Genomic DNA, 22,841 nt, shown 5'->3' with positions numbered 1-22,841 from the left:
TGCAAATGCTCAAACGAGTTTTAATCCATTATCTTGCAATCCTTATGACCACTCTGTAAAGTAGGCCAGTATTATTATACCACTTTGCATATGAGAGGCTATGGAAGAGTGGCTCAACTAAGGCTATCTAATTAATTTATGGCAGTGGTAGGATTCAGCTAAGGGATCTAGAAATTTGCGGAACTACAGAGTTCCCGGCTTATGATTTCAATCATTATGCTCAATTAGAAACCATATGCTTAGACGTTGAACACCATCCCAATTATCTGAGACATATATTCTGAAGGGGTTCTCTGTTGGCTAGGGATAGACTCTCAATATGTTTAGAACATTACTTCACATGTTCCAAGGCAAAGCCATGACTGAGCAATACCTGTGGGATGACAGGGTTCGCATGATCATGGAGAAGGGAATAAGCCACCACGGCTTATTCCCCTGCTGCACGTGCCAGGGATATTTGCATAATTACCCTTTTCAGTGTGGCTTGCCAGGTGAACCCAGGAAGGGTGGCTTGTTAACCATGGCAACAAACCACCCTCACTGGGTTTGCATGATATGGCAAACTGCGCTGGTGAAGGAAATTATGCAAGTCGCCCTGGCATGTAGGATGGGGTAAATGAGCCACCATGGCTTATTTCCCCCTGCATGACTGTGAGAAGAGGTGCAATTAGGGAGGGGCATTGGTGTCATTATGCAAGTATGAGATATCAATAAAGTATAGTAAAGGTGCAATCCTATGGGCTGCGCCCTCGGTAAAAGGAAATCTCCAAACTTGGAGGCTTGGGAGGAGCGATGGAGGTAATTTTTGCCTCGCCATGCGCCTGCTGTTTCATTTTCCCTCTCAATGGGCTGTCCAAATGAGGTGTGCTGGGGGGAGTGGGGCAGGGGCTGGAGAGGCCATAGGATTCTTCGTAATCTGGCCTCTTCTCTCCTTGCCCCCCATCAGAATGGCCCCTTGTGGACTCCTGCATTTGTGACCTCAGAAAGCAGCCGGCATGGTTCTTTTTAAGGTAGCTGCAAGTGTGTGGGGTGAGGGTTGGGATTCCAGAGTCCCCCTTCTGAGGTCATAGCAGTGTCTATGGCCTTTGAGTGGGGGTCTCCAAAGAATCCTTGGGACCAAAGGATTGCTCTCTAAAGGATTGTTCTATTAATATGTAACCTTTTCTCCTATGTGCACTTAAACATTCTGTAGTATTAGAACCTTTCCCGAATAAGCCATCAACTCATTCAGAGCAGGGTTGTTGTTTTTTGGAACCAATGAAACATAAAATGAAGTGTGTTTGAGTTCACTCAACATATGGTACACATTTTCTTGAGAAGAAACAAGACACCAGAGCAACTAAGTGTTTTCATGCTCAGACATCCAGAAAATAAGTGCTGTGTTTCATGTAGTATCTGGAAATTTTGTGTATCATCTTGACTGGCAGTTATCACCCAACCTAGAAAGAGTAGAGTAATAGTGAAACTCACGCCTGCATACAGAAAGCCAAAGAACTGGCTCTGTAAAAGTGGGATGACCATCAAACAGTTCTAGGAAACATTAGGTAAAGGTTTCAGTTTTATTGCAGAAATGAGGGTCATTACAGGCTGTGTCTTACACTATTCATCACCTACAGCATCACATGGTTCTACAGGGCCTGTTCAGACAACACGCTAAGCCATGGTTAGTCCGCTACGGCTTTTGCAGCAAATGTGTGTTTAAACTGTGGTTATGTAGCCACCATAATTAAGAATTATGTAGCCACCATGGTTAGGAATGGTTCACACAACATACTAAATCATGGCTTAGCTCAGAGTGCTTAATCACCATGATTTAGCATGTCGTCTGAACAGGGTCACAATGGGAAAATAAGTTCAGAACATACCAGATTTTCAAAGTATTAATAAGTTATATATTGGTCTAACTGACTTTCCTTCTTTTGTTAGGCATCCATGAAACTGATTTTTATGTTATTTTATTGTGATCATTTTATCTGTAGAACATTTTATATATAGAAGAAATTCAGTAAATACAGAGCTAGAAATACAATTAGTTTTTTCTAACCTTTATCTAAGGGAAGATGTACACATTCAGAACAATCAGATTAGTACAGCTGTCCTGAGACTGTACCACTTCATAATGTAGATGGGGGAGGCTTGAAGACTGAATTCCCCTCCATGTTGAAAACAAAGCACCACACACAAACCTCCCCCCCCCTCCAAATATACAACAAAAACTATCGAAGGCTAGATTGGCTGGGGTAAGATCTCAAGCTTAGAAACCTATCACGGAAGACAGATTTTATTTAATCATGCATTGTCCCAAGGACTGTATCATGTGATTCTTCTGAACATATAGACTGTTGCCAAGGAAACCTATTTCAGTGACTTGTATTTCTGGTTTTTTTCTTTCTTTCTAAAACCAGATCACCCACCTGGAAAATCCTCTGTTTGTAGTTAAGCACTTAGTTTTATATAATTCAAAACTGCCAAAGAGGAGAAGCCAAGCTAACCTTAGGAAGCAATATGCTACATAACAGCAAATTCTTGGGATTACGTGAGTTGGAAAGGAATAAAAGTCATCACTCAACACCACAGCATAGCTGTGGTCAAAAAACACTTGCTACTTGACTAGACTGCCAGCCTAAAGGATTCTTCCTTGCCTCTGCAGGAATCTTACTGCCAATGAACTCCAGCTCCTCCTCCTAAAAGAAAGCATCTCAGTGGCTAGGGTATTGTATCATGAGTAGGCAAGGAGCACTAATAATAATAATAAAAAAGACAGTGGACCCAGAAGACACTCTAAACAAGCTGAAATCTGGTACATACTTGCAGCTTGATCTCCTGAACAACATACTAACAGTCCCAAACAATTTCATTTTGGCAACAATTTAGATGCCAGTTATGGCAGAACCAAGTGAAGTTTTTGGTGTTAAGTATTCCATTTGTAACATCCACCATGTTTTTTGTTCATGACATACCTGATCCAGGCCTGGGCCATGATGGCTCCTCCTTAGTGGAAGACCCTGATGTCATGGCATCCTAAGATACTATGGCCCCCTGACTCCAGCATTACCCCAGATACCTTCAGTTATATTAGGAGAACCTATTCCAGTTCCATATGCAGCAGAGGACCTGTGGACAGAGTCCTTGACTCAACTGTGGCAGCTGCCTCACCTGAGGACTTCCTCCCAGTCCCAAGGAATGTTAGTGTCAGAAGATACTGTGCAGGCAGCCACCTGCCCATGGAGTATGCACCTCAAGGCCCCATAAGAACTAGGCTCCTTGGAAGTAAGGGACCTCCTTGGGAGAAGGGACCCTTGAAGGCTGAGCCAACAGGCTGCAACTGGGCCTAGATGGGGTGAGGCGGATCAGCCTATACAAACTCCCAGTTAAAGTCTGTTAGTTGCTGGAACCATAGACATCCTTAGCTTTGTGCTATCCAGATTCTTGTTTGTGCTTTCTACCTTGTGTTACTGATCCCTGGACCCTGGACAATAACCTGCTTCTAGAATCCTGCCAGCCATTTAGTCTGCTTCACTGTGTTGGACTCAGTATCATGTCATGAGCTTTCTATTGGACCATGCCCACTTTTAGGCCGTCTCACTATGGTTGATCCCAGTGCCTCCTGAAAACCCTGTGTTTCTGGATTCTCCTGATCTCTGACTGGTATCATAACCTGGTATCATAACCAGCCCTCTATCCTGTGGCCTAGCTCCTCCTCTCACCTCCTGCTCATGGACCAAGCCAGGATAATTGATGCAAACAGACTGGTAGACTAAATGGAGATGTGACTTTCTGATGGTCACAAACTGAGTATTAGGCAGAGGTGGAGCATGAGCTCCAAAACACCAAAACCCTTCTTTTGCTTCCCCGTTCACTGCAGCAGTCCAATATCCATTTTACAGAAGGTAAGGTAATGAGGCTGGAAGAGAAGTGATCTGCCTAAGATCACAGACTGAAAACAAGAAAGGGTACATGTCTGAGCCAGCTCCTCATTCATTCCCCATCAATTCATCTATCCCCCAAGCATTCCTTCCCCCTATTCCCCCAAAGAAAAAAGAACACCCCCTTTTCCTTATGTCCTGCCTAACCAATGCACACTCTCCTGCTCTCAATTTCTGCTGTTGGTGCGGTTTTAAAGTTTACGAAGTGTTTTACCGGTTTTTTTTAATGTTAACATTTTTAAGCGCCTTTGAGAGAGTTGCTGTGGCCACCATGAGACCTTCCAACATATTACATGACGGAAGGAGGAGAGGATGGTATAGGGAACAACACTGAAACCTCCAGAACTAAAGGCACATTAGAAGGATCTGGTAAGGGTTCTAAGGATCTCACAACAAGTTGAAGTTGTTCTGTTACTCTCTTGGACTTCTTTTTTGGTTCACCAGACATCTGCTTAGCGCTGGCCTTCTTAATCAGAGCCCTCAAGGTCTTGAAAGTCTGCACCGGCGGAGGCAACAATGGTGGATTTGATTCCTGTACAGGCTGCTTCAACCCAGAAGGTCCAGGCACTGACTGCTCTGACTCCAAAGGTCTGGACTGTGTTTGATCCGGAGACTGCAACTGGAATGACAGAAGGTTGCTCCTGCTCTGATTAGGATGAGATTCTCAGATGCCAGGACGGACACTGTCGGGATGGCTTGGAACGCTTACCTGAATCTGCTGCCTGGAGAGCCTGTTCCCAAAGGATTGCTCTGTAATGTGAGGAATGATTTCCCCTTGCCTGTTCATAAAACCCTGGTAATGAGGGCAACTTTCCATAACATGTCCCTCACCAAGACAAAGCAAGCAAAAGAAGTGCCTGTCAGTGAGCATTACTCCCACAGGTAGCACATCTTCTGACCCAGGCTCAGAAATATCACTAAATCAGCAACAAAAACCACAAACATAAGCCACAAATGTAAATTAGATAAAGAAGAAAGAGAAGTAATCAAACGGATCATCACAGTCTCCTCAAAAGAGGCCACCAATCCAGCTGTTGTGGCATTCAAAGAGAAACCAAGAGGGAAGGTGGGAGCTGTGTCTCTTGAGCCTGCTCCGTAGGAGTTCCTGACAACAATTCTTCAGTACAGGCACAGTGATGTAAAGAGACCACGAAGAAGAAAATGTGGGTTCGCATCCTGTGTATCCTTTAAAAGGAGCCTCAACTACTTTTTAATCTGATTTTTATTATTTATACAATGCCATCAGTGTACATAGTGCCTCATGTTTCAAAGAAGGAAAAAACAGGTCCCTCCCCGCCCCCGAATTGACAAATTAAAACAGATAATGTATACTTGTTTTTATCTCAATTTTAGAATTTCTGTAAACCGCCCAGAGAGCCCTGGCTATGGGAGCGGTATATAAGTGTAATAAATAAATAAATAAATAAATAAAGTGAGTTGGAAGAGCACAGTTCATGGACTGGGATTCAATGAGAAACAATGGCTAAAAGGTAGGATGGGGCAATGTTGCGGAGAGGTTTAAAGGTAATGGCAGGGGCTTGTATTAGATATAGAAAGGAATGGGAAGCCTTGTTCACATTTTGCTTTGAAAATGGAATGCGTGTTTTGGAGCCAGCTACGGCTTGTAGAAGCATGACAATAACCCACGGAGTCCATGTTATGTTGGTAGCCTTGGGTAATTTGATTATTATGCTACATTTAGAACCTATTGTTATGGACTACAACAAGATTCCATGCTATACTTTTCTTTCCAGTACTTTTCAGTTTCTGTCCAGTATTATTCCAGCAATTAAAAGACAACAACACCATTTTGTTAGCCTGCAACTACACTGAGTATAAGGTATGTATTACTGTACAAAAGCCCACTTAAATTGCAACAATGGGACTAGCATGGTATTAGAAGCCTGCATTACAGGGTTTGTTACTGATGTAGGGGGGAAAGGTCTGTTTTTTCTAGATACTGGCTTGTTTTCCTGCACTTCCAGGGTGTTGTTGTTTGTGTGTGTGAATGAACCACCATGCAGATAAACCCTGTATATATAGTGGTGGTAGCAATAGAAGACTTTTGCCTCCTCTGTTAGTACATGCACGAGGCTTTCTATGAGATTGACCTCACTGGTTGTGAAAGTCAGCAAAAGCTGAGCAGATAGCGAAATTATTGTGTAGATCAAGGTCTCTTAGGAAACCATTGCTTTTCACTCTTCTCATCCAGCAATACTGCTTTTCTGTCTTTTCCCTTACTGAACAGCCCAGCTCTGGTAGATCCTACCCAAAACTATTAGAAACAGTTCTAACCTTTGAAAAGAGCCAAATCCCTCAATTGTTTCTAAGCTATCAGCCACTCCAAGATGATTTATTGTGCGCCATAAAAAGAAAAGCTTGATTTTCAATGTGTCCTTACCGAATGGGAAAAATTATAATTCACTGAAATTGTGGAACATCTCATCAGTGCTGAATCACTGGCACAATCACTTAATATTCTTATCAAAAATCCCCTCCCTCCCTCCCTTTTAATCAAGTTTACATAGTGCCTTTCAACTTTGTTTACATGCCTCTTCTATCTCCCATCTTCTTCTTCCCACTTCCTGTTTCCAGCTGTTCAGATAATTTCAACTATCTGCTCTTCGCAAGGGCAGTTAGGTGCTCACCTTTGTACCTTCCTGAGACAGTGCCTGATTACCAAGGTTAAACATCAATGTTAACCTCTTTGTAGCTACCATCTACCTCTTTTGGCCTCCGTGGCAATTTTCTGTTTATTCAAAAACTCTCTGCACTTTTGTACCTTCTCGTTTGAATAAAAAAGAAAAGAAAAATGTTCTGGCAAATTACTGCAGTCCTCATTTCTTTAACTTCTCATATTCAGTTACCCTGTTATGTGCCCTTATTGAATACTATGACATCAAACATTCCCTATTGGTACAAACTCACTAAGCAAGACAGTATTTTCTGTTATATCTCCTCCAACTACAATATGGAAATATTAATAACTGCTGAGCTCACGGAGCTGTTGTAAGGATTGCTGAAATAATATACGTGAAAAGTTTTCATCACTTGTAATGCACCATATAAATACTGAATATTAATGCAGAAAGAGCAATCCTATGGTCTCTGGGAGAGTGTTCCAGTGATCACAAGAATGCTCATAAAATCCTTCTGAGGTCGGAGACAGCACTCTGACCTCAGAAGAGGGAGTTGGAGATCCACCCCTCCCCCACCTCCTAGAAACTAGTATGGAGAGAACTGCACAGGCTGCCTACTCAAGTTTGGAAACATGACCTCAGAGAGGGGGGGGGGGAAAGGGGATGTTCTGGAGGACATGGCAGGAGAGAAGACTAAGTTACAAGTTATCATGATACTCTTCCAGCCTCCTTCCTTCCCCCTCTGAAGCACCCTTGCTAGATGGGCTAAAAAGCCCATCTAGCAAAATCTGCAATCCATCCTGCATTGGATGATTAGATGCCTCTGGGTTTGGGGTTTTTGAATCACTGAGAAGGCAATTGATAGGACTGTGCCTTAAATTTTATAATTAAGTTGCAAAGGTTTTGGCATAATACAATAATGATTATGAAACAGCATTTCTACAAAGCTGATCTCGCTACTCCAGCTGAAATTGAATAGGTTCTAGCTTCATGAATGGTCCATTGAAAAGGGATGGGACTTTCCCAGGAAAGAGCAGTGTAACAAGTTTGATTTGAACCTGAACATGCACTTTTTTATATTTATGACACATGCAGAAATATCTATTAACTACATGTAAGTCCAGATCTTATTTTATCCAGATTGAAGCAGGCTTTCTCTTATGTTTTAGTATATAGGGCCACCTGCCCTGTTGCAGAGGCACTTCTATTATCCATGAGGGTGGGGGCTTCAGCAGTGGTTCTGGAAAAAACTGATCAGGAAGATAGTAGCCCTGCCATGGTAGTACTGCTCCTAAGTATATGCCCCAAACTCTTTGCTGACGGGAGTGACAGGAGCACTTCAAGCTTCAACTGAAGCTCTACAAGGTTCTGTATATTAACTTGGCAAATATAACTCCATGTGTGCGATTGCACAAAGTCCATGAAAAAGAATAAAGTATCTCCATACAGAATCTAAGATCCTTAGTACACAGCTACAGATTTATGGGGCACAAACAGGTCAAATAATACGAGTGCTGCAATTACCAAGTTTTTAGTTTAAATTGCAATTCATGGTAGGAAACAGAAAAAAAGCTATAGAAATCAAAGGGAAGCAGGAGGATATAGGACTGTCCAAACTCATCCTTGTAAGGTCTGACGTTGCTGTGCCTGTAGAATCCAGCTGAGGAGTATGCTTTTTATCATTTGAAGTAGATCTAAAATCATATTAGTGGGCAACAGATAATTAAATTCAAGGGGAGTTTTACACAGGTCTCCAACTACTGATCTGTTGTGTTGTACATATGTATAAAGAACTATGATAATACAATGAAGATCTCATGGTGGCAAGAACAAAGAAAGAATATTTCCTGGTATGGAGCAAGACTTGAACGTAAATTATGGGTTACCTCTTGAGCAGAAACTCAACCCAGAGATGACGGAGGATGACTACACCACTGTTAAAGCAACAAAAAGTAGTAGTAAACTTATAGCAGTGCTTCCAATTGATGAGATAGGATCACTCATTATGTTCCACATTTTGTAACATATGATTCTCTATGCTTCTGGGTATCTAGGAAGCAATGTGTGCCAAGAGCAATTGGCAAGAGCATTGTATACTTTCAAAGCATAAAACCCACAGTAATAACCGAAGGCTTTGTTACCTGCATTATAGATTACATCAAGGTTTAGCGATGGGAGGAGACTGATCATCTGGGGGAAGAGTGAGAATTCTAGAGAGGAGCACAAAGAGGAGATAAAGAGAAGGAAACTGGATCTACCTAGCTTTACTACATCACAACAAACCAGACTGAAAGTATGATAGGATAGTAGGCAATGACAATGTAGGGATGTGATGCAGAGGATTACTACCACATTTTAATCATTGTATAGTTCCCTCACTGTTCTAGAACACAGGGCCTAATTCAGAGCATTTATAGTCTAAGTATACTGTACAGCAATACTTAATCAAAGAGATGAAGAGAAATACATACACAAGAAATGAAGTTTCTATTCAGAAAGTATATCTTTGCACGTTCTTTTGTTTCTGTCCCCACCCCACCCCTCCGTATCTCTAAATGGGAATTTATCAAAGACGTCTTTGGAAAATGCAGGTTGCTTACCTGTAACTGTAGTTCTTCGAGTGGTCATCTATGCATTCACACATATGGGCTTTGCGCCTGCGCAGAGACCAGACCGGAACCTTCTATAGCTGAGTGGAACGTTTTTGGCGGGAACCCCTCCCCCACGCTACCGCACATGTCCATGGGGTTCCCGCCCTTACCTCAGTTTACAGGAGTCCGACATTATGCCCCCATAAACATGAGTGTAAATAAAATAAAGTACATTCCACAATAAAACAGTGTCATTTTAGAAGTCTCACACCACCAAGAGGGGATGGTGGGTGGGTTGTGTGAATGCATAGATGACCACTCGAAGAACTACAGTTACAGGTAAGCAACCTGCATTTCTTCTTCGTGGTCTCTATGCATCACACATATGGGCGAGTAGCAAGCTGACATACCTTTGGAGGTGGGTTGGTGCATCATCTGAAGATCTCTGAAAGCACTGTTCTCCCAAATGAGCAGTCCTGCCTCGCACGGGTGTCCAAACTGTAGTGCTTGACAAACGTGGATGGAGTGGACCACGTTGCGGCTCTACAGACTTCTGCTAGTGGAACACCTCTGGTGAAGGCCACCGATGTTGAGACGGCCCTTGTAGAATGAGCTGTCACAGGTTTTACTAGCTCTAATTTAGAAACAGAGTAGGCCAATTCAATTGTCTCCACTATCCAGCGTGACAACCGCTGGCAAGAGACAGGGAGTCCCTTAGAAGGCTCACCATAACAAATGAATAGTTGTTTAGTTTTCCTAAAACTCTCTGTCCTGGCTTTGTAAAAAGCAAGAGCCCTTCTTACATCGAGAGTATGCAAGGAAGACTCAAGAGATGTAGTTGGATTAGGAAAGAAAGCAGGCAAAGTAATATGCTGGGACAGATGAAAAGTTGACACTACCTTAGGTAAGAAGGCTGGGTCTGTGCGTAGCACAACCTTATCCTTATGAAAGATAGTGTATGGGACATCTATCCTAAGAGTTTTAAGCTCACTTGCACGTCTTGCCGTTGTAATGGCTATTAAAAAGACAGTCTTTAAAGTTAGAAGCCTAAGGTCTGTCGACGCCATGGGCTCAAAGGGTTTGCGTGTCAGTGCTTGCAGCACAACTGACAGACTCCATGGCGGTACGATACTTTTCACAGTTGGTATCGTGTTCTTCAGACCTTTTAAAAATTTCTTAGTTGTTGGATGGGTAAAAGGTGTAAAACCATCTATGCCCCGGTGAAAAGATGTAATCGCAGCTAGGTGAACTTTGATGGATGTAAGCTTAAGTCCTTGCTGGAAGAGTGTCAATAAATAACTGAGAATCAGGGATAAGTGGCAAGATTCTGGTGTTTGGTCCTTTTCTGATGCAAAGTTCTGAAATCTTTGCCACTTTGCTGCATAAGCTTTCCTTGTGGAAGGCTTTAGTGCTGCCAATATAATGTGGTCCACAGTCAAAACTCTGGTTCCAGAGGAGGAGTGGTTGTTATCCTCCATGCAGTCATCTTGAGGGTCGACAGATCTGCGTGTCGAACCCTGCCCTGGTGTCGAGACAGTAGCTTCGGTATCGACGGGAGCCTGATGTAATCCCCTCTCGATAACCGAAGGGCGTGAGAGAACCACGTCTGTCGAGGCCACCACGGTGTGATCAGGATGCAATTGGAGTTGTCCATCTGGATCCTGGCTAACACCTTCGTCAATAGTGGAAAAGGTGGAAACATGTACAGGAGATTTCCCCTCCACGTCCTGGTGAAGGCGTCTCCTAAAGAACGTTTTCCTCTTCCTGCCCTGCTGCAATACTCTGTGCAAACTGCGTTCTGTTCGGTAGCGAACACATCGACGGCAGGGCGGCCCCAGTACCGAAAAAGATTTTCTCGGACTTCGACATCGAGCTCCCACTCGTGGTCGACATGGAAGGACCTGCTGAGAGAGTCCGCAATGATGTTCTCCTTGCCGGCTACATGGATCGCAGTCAGGTAAATCCTTCTCTTTATGCACCAGTTCCATATCCTGAGTGCAGAACGGTTCAGGGGGTGTGATCTTGTTCCACCCTGCCTGTTGATGTATGCCACTATGGTGGTATTGTCCGTCGCGATCAAGACATCTTGGCCCTCGATCATCTGTGCAAATGCTTTTACTGCATTTTCCACTGCCAGGAGTTCGAGGTGATTGATGTGATATTTTCTCTGGGATAGAGGCCAACGACCTTGAGCGGTAAGGGAGTTGCAATGGGCTCCCCATCCTTCTAGGGATGCATCCGTTGTGATCGTTACCGAGGGCGCCTGTTGTTGGAATGGAACGCCCTCCAGAAGCGTCGACATCGAGAACCACCATTTCAGGGATGCCCTCTCTTGCTTCGGTATCGAAAGGTAAGTTCGTCGAGCATTGTGCCTGAGATCGAAGGTTCTCAAAAACCAGGCTTGTAATACCCTCATTCTGAGTCTTGCAAATCTGATGACTGCCGTAGTAGCTGCCATCAGACCTAATAGTCTCTGAACTGTCCATGCCGAAACTTTTCGGCGGCTCTCGGTATCGACGGCTAACTGCTGTAAGGTGCTCGCCCTGGTTGACGGTAAGTATGCTGTTCCGTCTCGAGAGGATAGGGTTACCCCTATGAAGTCCAATCTCTGCTGTGGAGTCAAAATGGACTTTTCGTGGTTGATCCATAGACCTAACGAGTCCAACAGGTTGAGGGTGGTTAGAATATCTGTCTGGAGCGTCTCGCTGCTGTCCGCTACGAGGAGCCAATCGTCCAGGTATGGATAAACGTAAATGCCTTTCTGCCTTAGGTGGGCGCATACCACTGCCATAACCTTGGTGAAGACTCTCGGTGCTGTGGCCAATCCGAACGGAAGAACGGTGAACTGGTACTGGGATGCACTGATCGAAAACCGAAGGTAAGCTTGATGCGACTTCCTGATGGAGATATGGAAGTATGCATCCTTCAGATCCACCACTGCGAACCAAACTCCTTTTTGTAGGAGTTGTAAAATTGAAGTAACTGTTGTCATACGGAACTTCCTCGGGGTGATGAATTTGTTCAATTGTCTTAAGTCCATGATCGGTCGAAGACCTCCATCTTTCTTCGGGACCGTGAAATATCGGGGGGGAAATCCCTGATTGAGTTCCTCTGCGGGTACCGGAGAGATGGCTCCCTTCGACAGCAGGGTCTGTACCTCGAGAAGCAGAGGAGGGGATGGCACCGTTACTTTCACGCCCGAAAAAGGAGGAAGGACATCGAGCTCGATGGCATAGCCCGAATTGATTATAGTGAGCACCCAGGAGTCTGTTGTTATTGACTCCCATTGATGGTAATGGGGTGCTAGGCGGTTCGCAAAAGGGAGTGGATCTGGGGCCGAGGAGTCAAACACGCTGCTTCTTGCCGAAGTCAGGCTGCCGCTTATCCTGTTGGTACCTGCCTTGGTAAGGCCTCTTCCTCTGAAGCTGCTGTTGTTGCTGCCGAGGTTGAGGCTGGTATTGGGGTCGATGCTGTTGTTGCATCGGAGGTCTCATCCATTTTTTCTGTCGGTACTGAGTCTGAGGAGCAGTGAACCCCATCTTCTTGACTGTTGTTCTAGCCTTGTAGATGGAGTCCAGCGTCTCATCGGTCTTGGTATTAAACAGACCTTCCCCATCAAATGGCATATTTTCAATTCTTGATTTAGTTTCGTTTGTCAAATTTGAAGATCTGAGCCATGCATGCCTTCTCAACGATATGGCCCCCATCATTGATTTTGAATGGCAGTCCACCTGGTGTCGGGCGGTGGACAACTGCTGTCGTGCAATAGACGTTGCTTCATTTTGAAGAACTCTTGCCACCTCTCTCTTATCCTCTGGGAGGTGATCACACAAGTTACCTATCTTCTCCCAAAGAAAAAGTTGGTAACGCGCCATAGTCGCCTCATACGCTGATGCTCTAATACCCAACAAGGATGAAGAGTAGACCCTTCTACCAGTAATGTCTAATTTTCTGCCCTCTCTGTCCACCGGGGCAGAATGTGCCTTTTGGGACTGGCCCTGTGCTGACTCAACTACTATTGAGTTCGGCTTGGGGTGCTGAACTAAAAATTGTGCATCGTCTTCCTGAATCTTATACAGGGTCTCTAGGCGTTTTGATGTTGCCTGAGTCGCCGTCGGTGTCTTCCAAGTTAACTGAGCTGCCTGCTTTAGTGCGTGCGGGAGAGGAATTGCTATCCTCTGGTTCGTGGTAGTCTGGAACACATCATAGATACGATCTACCACCGACTCATTAGCTTCCTGAGTCTCTAACCCCAATGCTCTGGACATTCGCAGCATATGGTCTGCGAACCTGACCATGTCGTCAGAGGGGGAGGAAGGGTCTCTATCATGGACCTCATCTTCCGGTGACGGGAATGATGGAGCGGCCGACACACCCGATTCCGAGTCCGAAGGATAATTTTCTTCGGGTGACGATATGGTAACTAGATGTAAGTCCTCTGTCGATACCGCAGGAATCACCACAGTCGATGCCGACGGTTGTCGATGAGGCGTCGATACCGTTGCTCTTTGAGGCGCTGGTGATGGAGGCAATGGAAAGCGGCACACCCTTGTTGTAGGCGGGGGAAGAGCATAGTAATCCTCCCGCGGATACTGCTGTTCCTGAAAGTACCTTTGGGGGCGATATCCCTCCCATTGGTATTCATCATCTCTCGCCTGAGGGTCAGAGTAGCGAGAAGCTACCTCCCAACCACGGCGTGGTGTTAGCCTTGGAGATGGCTGCAACTGGAGTTCCCGCGGTCGAGAGGGCTGCTGAGAAGACGCTGCCGACACCAAATCCCTCAGTTCGCCCTCTGATAGGCTAGGCGGACGAGTCGGTACCGTGGCGGTTGGTACGGAATGTGGCTTCGATACCGAGGGTGGTCTCGACATCAAAGCGGCAGATACCGAGGGTGGTCTCGATATCGAAACGGTAGGTGCAGCGGGCGGAGTAGATTGACTCCTGACCGACTCTAGTGGGCGACGCTACGCTAAGGAGGTTCTCTCTGCGTCCCTCTTTCTATTCTTTTTCTTCTTCTTCTCGAGCTCGGAAGAAGGTATCAGAGTTCTGGCTTTTTTGGACACCTTTTTAGCCTTTGAACTCGACAAAGACCGACCAGGCGTGAGGGGTATCTCAGCCCTATGAGCTCTGGTCTGCACTTCAGTGCTTTGGTCTGAAGACTTGTCTGGTGCGGTCTTAGCAAGTGCCGTCTTATGAGTTACGGACTTATGAGCCGCAATCTTCTCCATCGCGGGGGCCTCCGCGGCCTTGAGAGCCTTTTCCCAAAGAACCGAGCGGAGTCGGTCTGCTCGATGTTTCCTTGTCTGTTTTGTGAAGGCCATACAATGATGGCAAGTCTCGACCACGTGCCCCTCACCTAAGCACAATATGCAAAGGGAATGTCCGTCCGATGGTGGGAGCTTAGCCCCGCACTTTACGCACTTTCTAAAAGGTGCTTTCAGTGCCATACAGGCCTCACACGACCAAGTCGCTGAGGAAAAGTCTAAACTACAAAAACTATTTTTTTTTGGATAGACTAGAAGAGAAAAAGAACGTTGAAGCGAGAGACGAGAGAAAAGAGAAAGAATTGAAGTAAAGAAGATATTCTAAAGACAAAAAACGCTAAGAGGTTGGTCTATGGTCTATGCACAATGGCGGACGACGAAGAACTGAGGTAAGGGCGGGAACCCCATGGACATGCGCGGTAGCGTGGGGGAGGGGTTCCCGCCAAAAAGTTCCACTCAGCTATAGAAGGTTCCGGTCTGGTCTCTGCGCAGGCGCAAAGCCCATATGTGTGATGCATAGAGACCACGAAGAAGAACCTTGAGCTTACAAATGAATATAAGGTTTGTCCAAACCCACCACTCCATAGCCAAGGCTAGCTACCAATTGCTTCTAGGAAACTCACAAGCAGATCATCCAGTTATTATGACTAATAATCAAATGAAATGACAATTCATTTGGCCTCTCTGCTCCCTGTAGTCTAATTTTGAAAAGCTGCATCCTGTGAAAAGTATAGATTATGCAAGTCAAGCAAATGTGCATATATTTGCTTATATTCAAGAATTGTTTTGGTAACAACCAGCAAGGTCAAGATAATGGACTGGATCCAGAAAAGGGTGGCTGGAGCTCCTCTATCTATAGTCCTTTGAACTTCCTCCATGGGACTTTTGGAATGGTGTATAACATTGTAGCAGGAGAGAGCTGCAATGTGACAAAGAAATCAGGAGAATTTGGCGATGCCGCCTTGCGCAAATGGGAGTGCTTTTCCATTTGTGCAAGACATCACTGGATCCAAGCCAAGACACCTTACTGAAATTTGATATTATCTAAACTATTAAGACAGACAGCAAGAGTATTCATCAGAACATTGGTCCTGATGATTTGACATATCTTATCCATAACCTGCACCCACCAATCAAGTTTCCTTTAAGAATAAGACATGGGAAATGATTAGTAATTTTTCAAATGATGCATCATAGTTGCCTTAGAACACATTTATTTAACTGGCATGGATGCAGAAAAGTGAGACTGAACACTATAAACATACAGTGGTCATAAAAAAATCAACTTGAGAAAGTTAGAATAATAAACACTCAACTGGCAAACTCAATGTACCATTGAATCATAGTTCTCTTGCAATTATCACTTCTATTTTCATTTTGTACTTTGAAATAAAATGGAATAGTTATTTTTTCAAATATATTTCACTACATTTCTAGTTAACCCAACCACATACGCATCTCCCCTTTCTTGTATTTTAATTTATTACAAAACTTTGAAAATGATACTGGAACTTATCCTTACTTTCTCAATAATATTCATTAATTATATGTAATTGGTAATTCTCCCTTCTTTAAGACTCTTTGGAGACTCAGCTTGATTGCTCATTACATGTCTTCAGAGATCTAAAGAAGGAGCTATAGAAGGAGATCTTAGCTATTCTCTACATTCAGGCTGTGAGCCTTCTTTGACTAGTGTCTGTCCCCAAGCTATATCTGCATGGAACTACCTCAGATCAGCAGTTCAGGTTTCTGGATCCAGCTACTTTCAGTTCCAGCCATATGGATTGTTTGTTCTCCTTTATTTCACTTGACTTTGAACCTAATTGTTTCTTCTTTCAGCAGAAAAGCCTTGCTAGAGATTTCTTTATTCCCTCTACTTAGTAGAGACTACAGGTTACTTCTGAGTATCTACTTCAGCTACTTAACTTAATTGAAAATAAACCAATAAAATTTAACATTTTGCTGAATCTGACACCCCTCTATTATATATTTCCAACTAGGCAGGTAACACTTACTGAGGAGTGATAAAACTAATGAGTTCTATACACTCCTTCCCTGTATCACAGAGGGCACCCTCTTATTATTTGTTTCTATGAACAAGTGTATGTGTATCAAGAGTAATGCAGGGTCAAGTGTCAACTTTTTGTGATGTTAGGCTAGTCACTCTAGGGCTGAGTCTGAGATTAAGGCTCAGTTCAGTCAACACATTTCTCTAAGCAGTGGGAAAACTCCACTAAATGGTTGAGTTTGTATGGGGCATTCACCACACAACATGTTCTAACTCCACTGTTGTGTGACTGTGGGCTGCTGTGGAGTTGAGTAAAAGTCAGTGTGATATTTGATTGACAGTTCCTCCACTCTCTCTCCTCCCCAGTCCTCCTCCATCAGCCACTGTTGCAAACAACAACAACAAAAACCAATCCTGGCAGCTCTCCTAGAACGGCACTTCCTCTTTTCACTGCTCTTGCCAGAGAACTCTGTAGCCAGTGGGAAAAGTCAACTCAATGCAATGAAAAACTCCACAGAGCCCTCCACACAACATACAACACAACGGTTGTGCAGCAACTCTCCTCTGCACAGTGTGGATATTCTCTGTGGAGTGTTTTCTAAATCCACCGTTGAGAAATGTGTTGTTTGAACTGAGTCTAAGAAGTGCACTGTGTCATCAGGATAAGCTTCTGGTTCTGTGACAATTAAACTGACAACTTAGTTCTTGGAAATAAGGAATTATCTGTGTGGCTCCAGGTTTAAACCCTCACAGGTAAAGGCCATAGCTCAGCGGTATGGCACATGTTTTGGCATAGAGCAGAACCCACATTCAATCTATACCATCTCTGGAAAAGACTCCTGTCTGAAATCCTGGAGAGCCACTGCCAGTCAGATGGATCAATGGCCTGATGCAGTATAAAGTAACTTCTTATGTTTCTATTGGCCCAGTGTCTCCCTTCTACTAGATCAAAACTCAGAGAAAAAAGAAAAGAAAAGAACAGGATCCTTTTGAAAACAGCACAAAAGGTTCAAGGACACCACATTGTCACAGACCTTTTAGGTGAGGTCAGCACTGCAATTTTCTTGCAGCTGCTAAAAACTCTTGCATATATCAACCAAAGATTTATTTAAAAAATTAGAAGTGAATTAAGATAGAACAACAGAAAGACTCATGGACATCAAAGTCAAAATGTAATGGAAATGAATATCATAGTTGCTAACAGAGAATGGCTTTGAAAAGAGCAACGTGTTCCTAATCTTGAACAGGATGTCTAAGAAACACTGAAAAGTTGCCCCTTAGTATTCAATTAACTTTAAACATTTGCTTAAATCAATTCAACTTAAGGCAAGCTTTAGAGAAGGGACAGAAACTTTTGGTCCCCCAGATGTTCAACCCCAACTCCCAAGTGCCCCAGCTAGTATGGCCAATGGTCAGGGATGAAGAGTTGTAGTCCAGCAACATCTCTTGGACCGCAGTTTCCCTCTGCTGCTTTAGAGCAAAGCCAGTCCAGGAACAGCTGCAATATAGATGGCCACCATCAGTATTCTACATCTTCCTGCCACAAATCACTTATTTTGTCTATAGTAACCAATGGCTCGGAAGGGTAAAAAAGAAAAAGAAAAAGAAAAAAAGAAAGAAAAGGGGATGTTGTGATGCATAAGATATAAAGGAGAACACATACAAGAAGATGTATGAAAACCATTCTACGAAGCACTTTCTTTTCCTCATTTGAGAATTCATAGTTATGTCTGATAATTTTTCTTAGCAATACTAACTTTTTTTTTAAAGGATACCTTTTCTAAATTAAATAAAAGTTTTCACCTTGTTCTCCATCCCGGCTTTACATGAACGATTGCCTGTTTGCAAATATTTCTCTCTCTCTCTCTCTCACACACACACACACACACACTCACACTCACACACACACTGGTGAAAGTGAATGTTCTACATGAAGTGCCTAGGGCATGGCTAGACCAGGGGGATGGAGGGGGATGATCTCATGATATAATGCTTGTAAGCTCCTCCCCCTCAGTCTAAACATGGCGTGCGATGTCCCAGGAGGATGTAGGACGTGGCGCCTGCCATTTTAAAAATAAAAAACGCAGGAGCTGGAGCGCACCAGCGAAAAAGTAAGTAAAAAAAAATCCCGACCCTGCTCCCCCCCACCCCCGATGGGTACAGAGCACTTGAAGAGCTCCATGCCCTGTGCCTGTTTCTTGGCTCCTTGTGGTTACTCACAAGGAGCCGGGAAGAAACTGGGACAGCTGCCCACACGTCCCGTGGTCTCGGGATGACCCAAGACTGCAGGAAAATCCGGGATTAAAGCCATCCCGGCTATCCAGGGGCAAGGGAGGGATCATTCCTCCCTGCCCCCGGGATCCCCTGTGTGTCATGTGGATGCACAGGGATGATCCCAGGGCGATCCCTGGGAAATCGTATGCCCTTAGAAAAAGTTTATTCATCTGAGGGGCATTATAACTGTATAAATTATGCTGTAGCCATAAGTAGCAAAGCCCTAATGGCCTGTTCTTCATTGCAAAGTATCACTGTCATGGGGGGGGGGGTTGCATCAGAGAATTGACTGAAGAAAAACAAGTACTTATTCCTTTTCCTTCCAGTTTCTTTTCCTTTGACTTTTCTCCTTTCCCACTAATGGTTTTAGCCCCCACTAATGTTCTGGACCTGCTTTGCAACAGAGAAGGAACCACCGGGGTTTCACAACACATGGCTGCAGTGTAATGTGTAGTTTGCCCTCTAGTGAATTTGTCAAACACGAACACAAAGTCTCATCTAAAAACAAGACAAACATGGAGAACTAAGATACCACCCAACAAGAAATAATGAGAAACAGCCTTGTGTTTTTAATTAAAAACACAACTTTTTTTCATGTCTCATTCATTTGTTTGTTGTTATAGAATCAAAACACAAGACTTTTCCTTTTAATGAAAAACAGCAGCCGTTTAAACCTGCTTTTTTCTTTTCTTTTTTTTTTGTCTTGAAGCAGACTTGTAAAAGCCCAGGAAACTGCCTTTTGTGTTTGTGCCAAGGCAATTTTTGAACCTTTATAAAATGTGGTATCAAGACAATAATATTTGGTACAAGTAGGAAAAAAAGGCCCAAGGAAGTACCTTGATGATCATGGCTGCTTAATCAGCTGATCTGTAACTGGCTACTATTATTGCCTTCTCTCAGATCTGGTGTGTTTGTAGCTAGTCTGCCTAAGGATCAACAATGAAAAGGAATTGTCGTTTCAAGGCCATATCATGTCCTTTTGAGAGGTAGCTAAAACTAAAGGATTAACTTCAACAGGAAAAACTCCACAACAAATTCTTTTGGCTGCCCCCCCCCAAATCAGACTCAAGAGACCTAATGAGGTCATCAGTACAATATCATCAATATTTGGGAAAGTCCCTGATTAACTCATTGGAACTTTCTAAATATTAATGAATTAGAGATCTGCATAAGCAGTTCTGAAAGTGATTATTCAGAGAGTAAATGGAGCTTTACATTCAACAGTATCCTATAGTTGGGATTAGTTAGCCAATCCAGCAGTAGGGGAAAAATACATCCAGGAAGAAAGCAATCTTGAGAAAGCAAAGTGCTTATAAATTCAGCCTGCTTTCCCAAACATTCTCCTGTCCTGAATTCTGAAATTGTTTCTTAGTTATTTACAGTTTAACCAGTCCATCACTGCTTTCATTGACCCCACGTTTCTTATACTTGGAACCACCGAGACAGAATTTTCATACACAAATGAGTCAAATCCAACATTTTTCAGTGTAGTCAGTTCACACATTAATGCCTGATCTATATACATACAACAGAATGGGATGATTATGAACAAGTTTTTAGCTCACTGTTCAAATAAACTATTAAAAGATACCTTTACATTTTATCCTATTTATTTATTTATATTCCACCTTTTCTCCTCCCAGGAACCCAAGGCAGTGTACATAATCCTTGGGCTGAAAGTCTGTGAGTGGCCCAAAGTCACCCAGAGAGCTTCCATGGCTGAGTGGGGACTAGAACCCGGATCTCCCAGCTCCTAGACCAACACTCTAACCACTATACCACACTGGCTCTTTTTTCTCCAAGGACCTTAGGCTGGCACAAAACATTATTCTCTCTCCCTTTCCCTCTGCCTGTGAGGCAGGCTAGGTTGAAAGACTGGCTCAAACAGAAAGCAAACATCACAGTTGAATGGGTATTTGAATCCAGTTCTCTCTAGGCCTAGCATGACACTCTAAACACCACATCACTCTGGCTCACTGTACAAGACAACACAAGGATAAAATGCTACATGAAAAAGAAGATATGTTAGAGATGAAAATGGATAGCCAAGAATGGGAAAATTGGTTAATTTCCTCAAATAATGCACCTGTCCTTCATAAAGTCCCCCCAACTTTAAATGTGAGAATACTCATAGCATTACCTATTTAAAATCTTTTAAGAACCGCTTTTTAAATATATATATCTATCTAAAAAGCACTTGAAAATTCACAAGTCACTCCTTTCTCAGGAGAGAATGGGGAAAAATGTACTTATTTCATTATTCCTAATTCATATAATGGCTAAACCATGATTAGCATTATGACAATCAGCAAGCAATATCCTTATGCTTCCATGTCCTCCTCCCCTTCCTTCAAGCATGGGAGAAGGGACTTTAAAGTTTCTGTTTGCAGTCTGAATAATCCACAATCTCCCAATTATGTCTGAATACAGGAAACTATATTTTTGTTCAAACCATAGTTAGTTCTATCAACTCATGATTTAATATTCTGGCTTGTGAACAATGGTTTGAACCAAAAATGTATTGTATTCAAACATAATGGAAAACTGGCAGGAACAAATTTTCAAAAAGACATTTAAACTTCCTCCCCTCATATATGAAGGAAGGAAGAGAGTTTCTGTCTGCTCATCCTTGTCACACTAAACCATGGCTTAGTACTACATCTAATCATATCATGGTTCATTTTTAGAACTATGTAATACATAACATAAGCAGCATATTATATTATTATTATTAGTATCCTGCCTTTTGCCCAATACCGGGCCTCAGCATACATTTCACAGTAAATATTACTTCATCTCCACATGAAAGTTTTATTCAGAATGTATAGACTTCCTGAAAGTTGCTATATTGCCCACCCGAATAAATGCCTGAAAACATAAACAGTATTGCTAATTACAAATAAATATATATAATTTAACAACCTAAAATAGTTGAAATAGTGAGTTGAAAGAGACAGCATTGCATAAAAACTTGCCCCGGGGATACAGACGGTTTAATTTCTTTTTTATTAACAAAGACAAATGTAAAGCACACTGAAAATTTAGTTTTAAAAAAATGCAGTGGCATCTTCAAGCAAGAAATTGTTTTCTCTGTGTGTGTACACACTGACACATACACACTCATTCTCCCAACCCAAGAGCAAAAAACTGTCAAGCAAAAATATACCTGTTCTTGTGTCTCCAGATCTCTTTGTTGCATCTTCTTTTCTGCAGCGCGAACCTGATTGCAACAGCTTTGCATCTCATTTTGCAAGACCTGAAACAACAGTAAAACAAAGTAGACATGAACTTTCTCTAGATGGGAAGGAAACAGAATAGAATGGTAGCAGAATACATGGATCTTCTAAATTCCTCCATGACAGTTACCAGTCATGCCCAAGATCTTGTAAAAGGGCAGCCTCCATTCACCTTCCTCTCACTGATTAACTAATTCATTTCTACAGCTGAACTGACAGCAGTTTTATTAGTTAAAAGAAGGCATTCCAGCTATTCCATCTTTTCCTCCTTAACAGATTTTTTTTCTGGAAATAAAAATGAAGCAGCAGTAGGAAAATGTGGGAGGGATTCAAATTGAAAATGACATAGTTTGGACACTCAGTAAAACTCTGTGAATGAGGCAGGGCCATTGTAGAATAACAGCCCCCATCTGGAAGCAAAAGTATAGCTGGAAAAGAGTCCTACCTGAAAGCCTAGAGAACTTCTGCCAGTCAGTGTAGACAATACTGGGCTAAATGGACCAATAATCTGACTTGGTATAAGGCAACTTCCTATGTTCTAAAAGTAAACCTTTTCCTGGGTAAGAGTGAAATGTATCTCTAATAAGAGAACCTGAGGTTAATTATAAGAACATAGACTTTGACTTTGCAATGAATTGCATGTTATCTTTCCATTTAACTTAAACCTCTGAACTACATGGATATTTTATCCTATTTCCCACTAGAACATGCAGAATGGACAAGCCAGCAAACATAGGACCATGATTTATTTGAGAGCTTCTGGCAAACTACTGCTTCCTTCTCGATGTGCAAAACTTTCAAACCAACTCAAAGCATCTAAAAGAACTAGCAGCACAAGATTTCACAGAACCCCCTTCTATCTCTCTTAGACAATAACGGAATAGTGTAGGCTTAAATCATTTA

General features: G+C 42.9%; 1 protein-coding gene across 1 annotated transcript in view; it reads right to left on the bottom strand.

Annotated features, from left to right (window-relative positions):
* Positions 1–22,841, bottom strand: part of CEP112 (centrosomal protein 112) — a 286,793-nt gene that overhangs the window by 11,312 nt on the left and 252,640 nt on the right. The window contains exon 24 of the mRNA XM_063120035.1: positions 21,869–21,958. Coding sequence (XP_062976105.1) covers positions 21,869–21,958 — 90 coding nt within the window. The remainder of the gene's footprint in view (positions 1–21,868; positions 21,959–22,841) is intronic.

The sequence above is a fragment of the Elgaria multicarinata genome, chromosome 3 (assembly GCF_023053635.1).
Source record: "Elgaria multicarinata webbii isolate HBS135686 ecotype San Diego chromosome 3, rElgMul1.1.pri, whole genome shotgun sequence".
Classification (NCBI taxonomy): Eukaryota; Metazoa; Chordata; class Lepidosauria; order Squamata; family Anguidae; genus Elgaria; species Elgaria multicarinata.
This window is presented reverse-complemented; position numbering and strand designations above follow the sequence as displayed.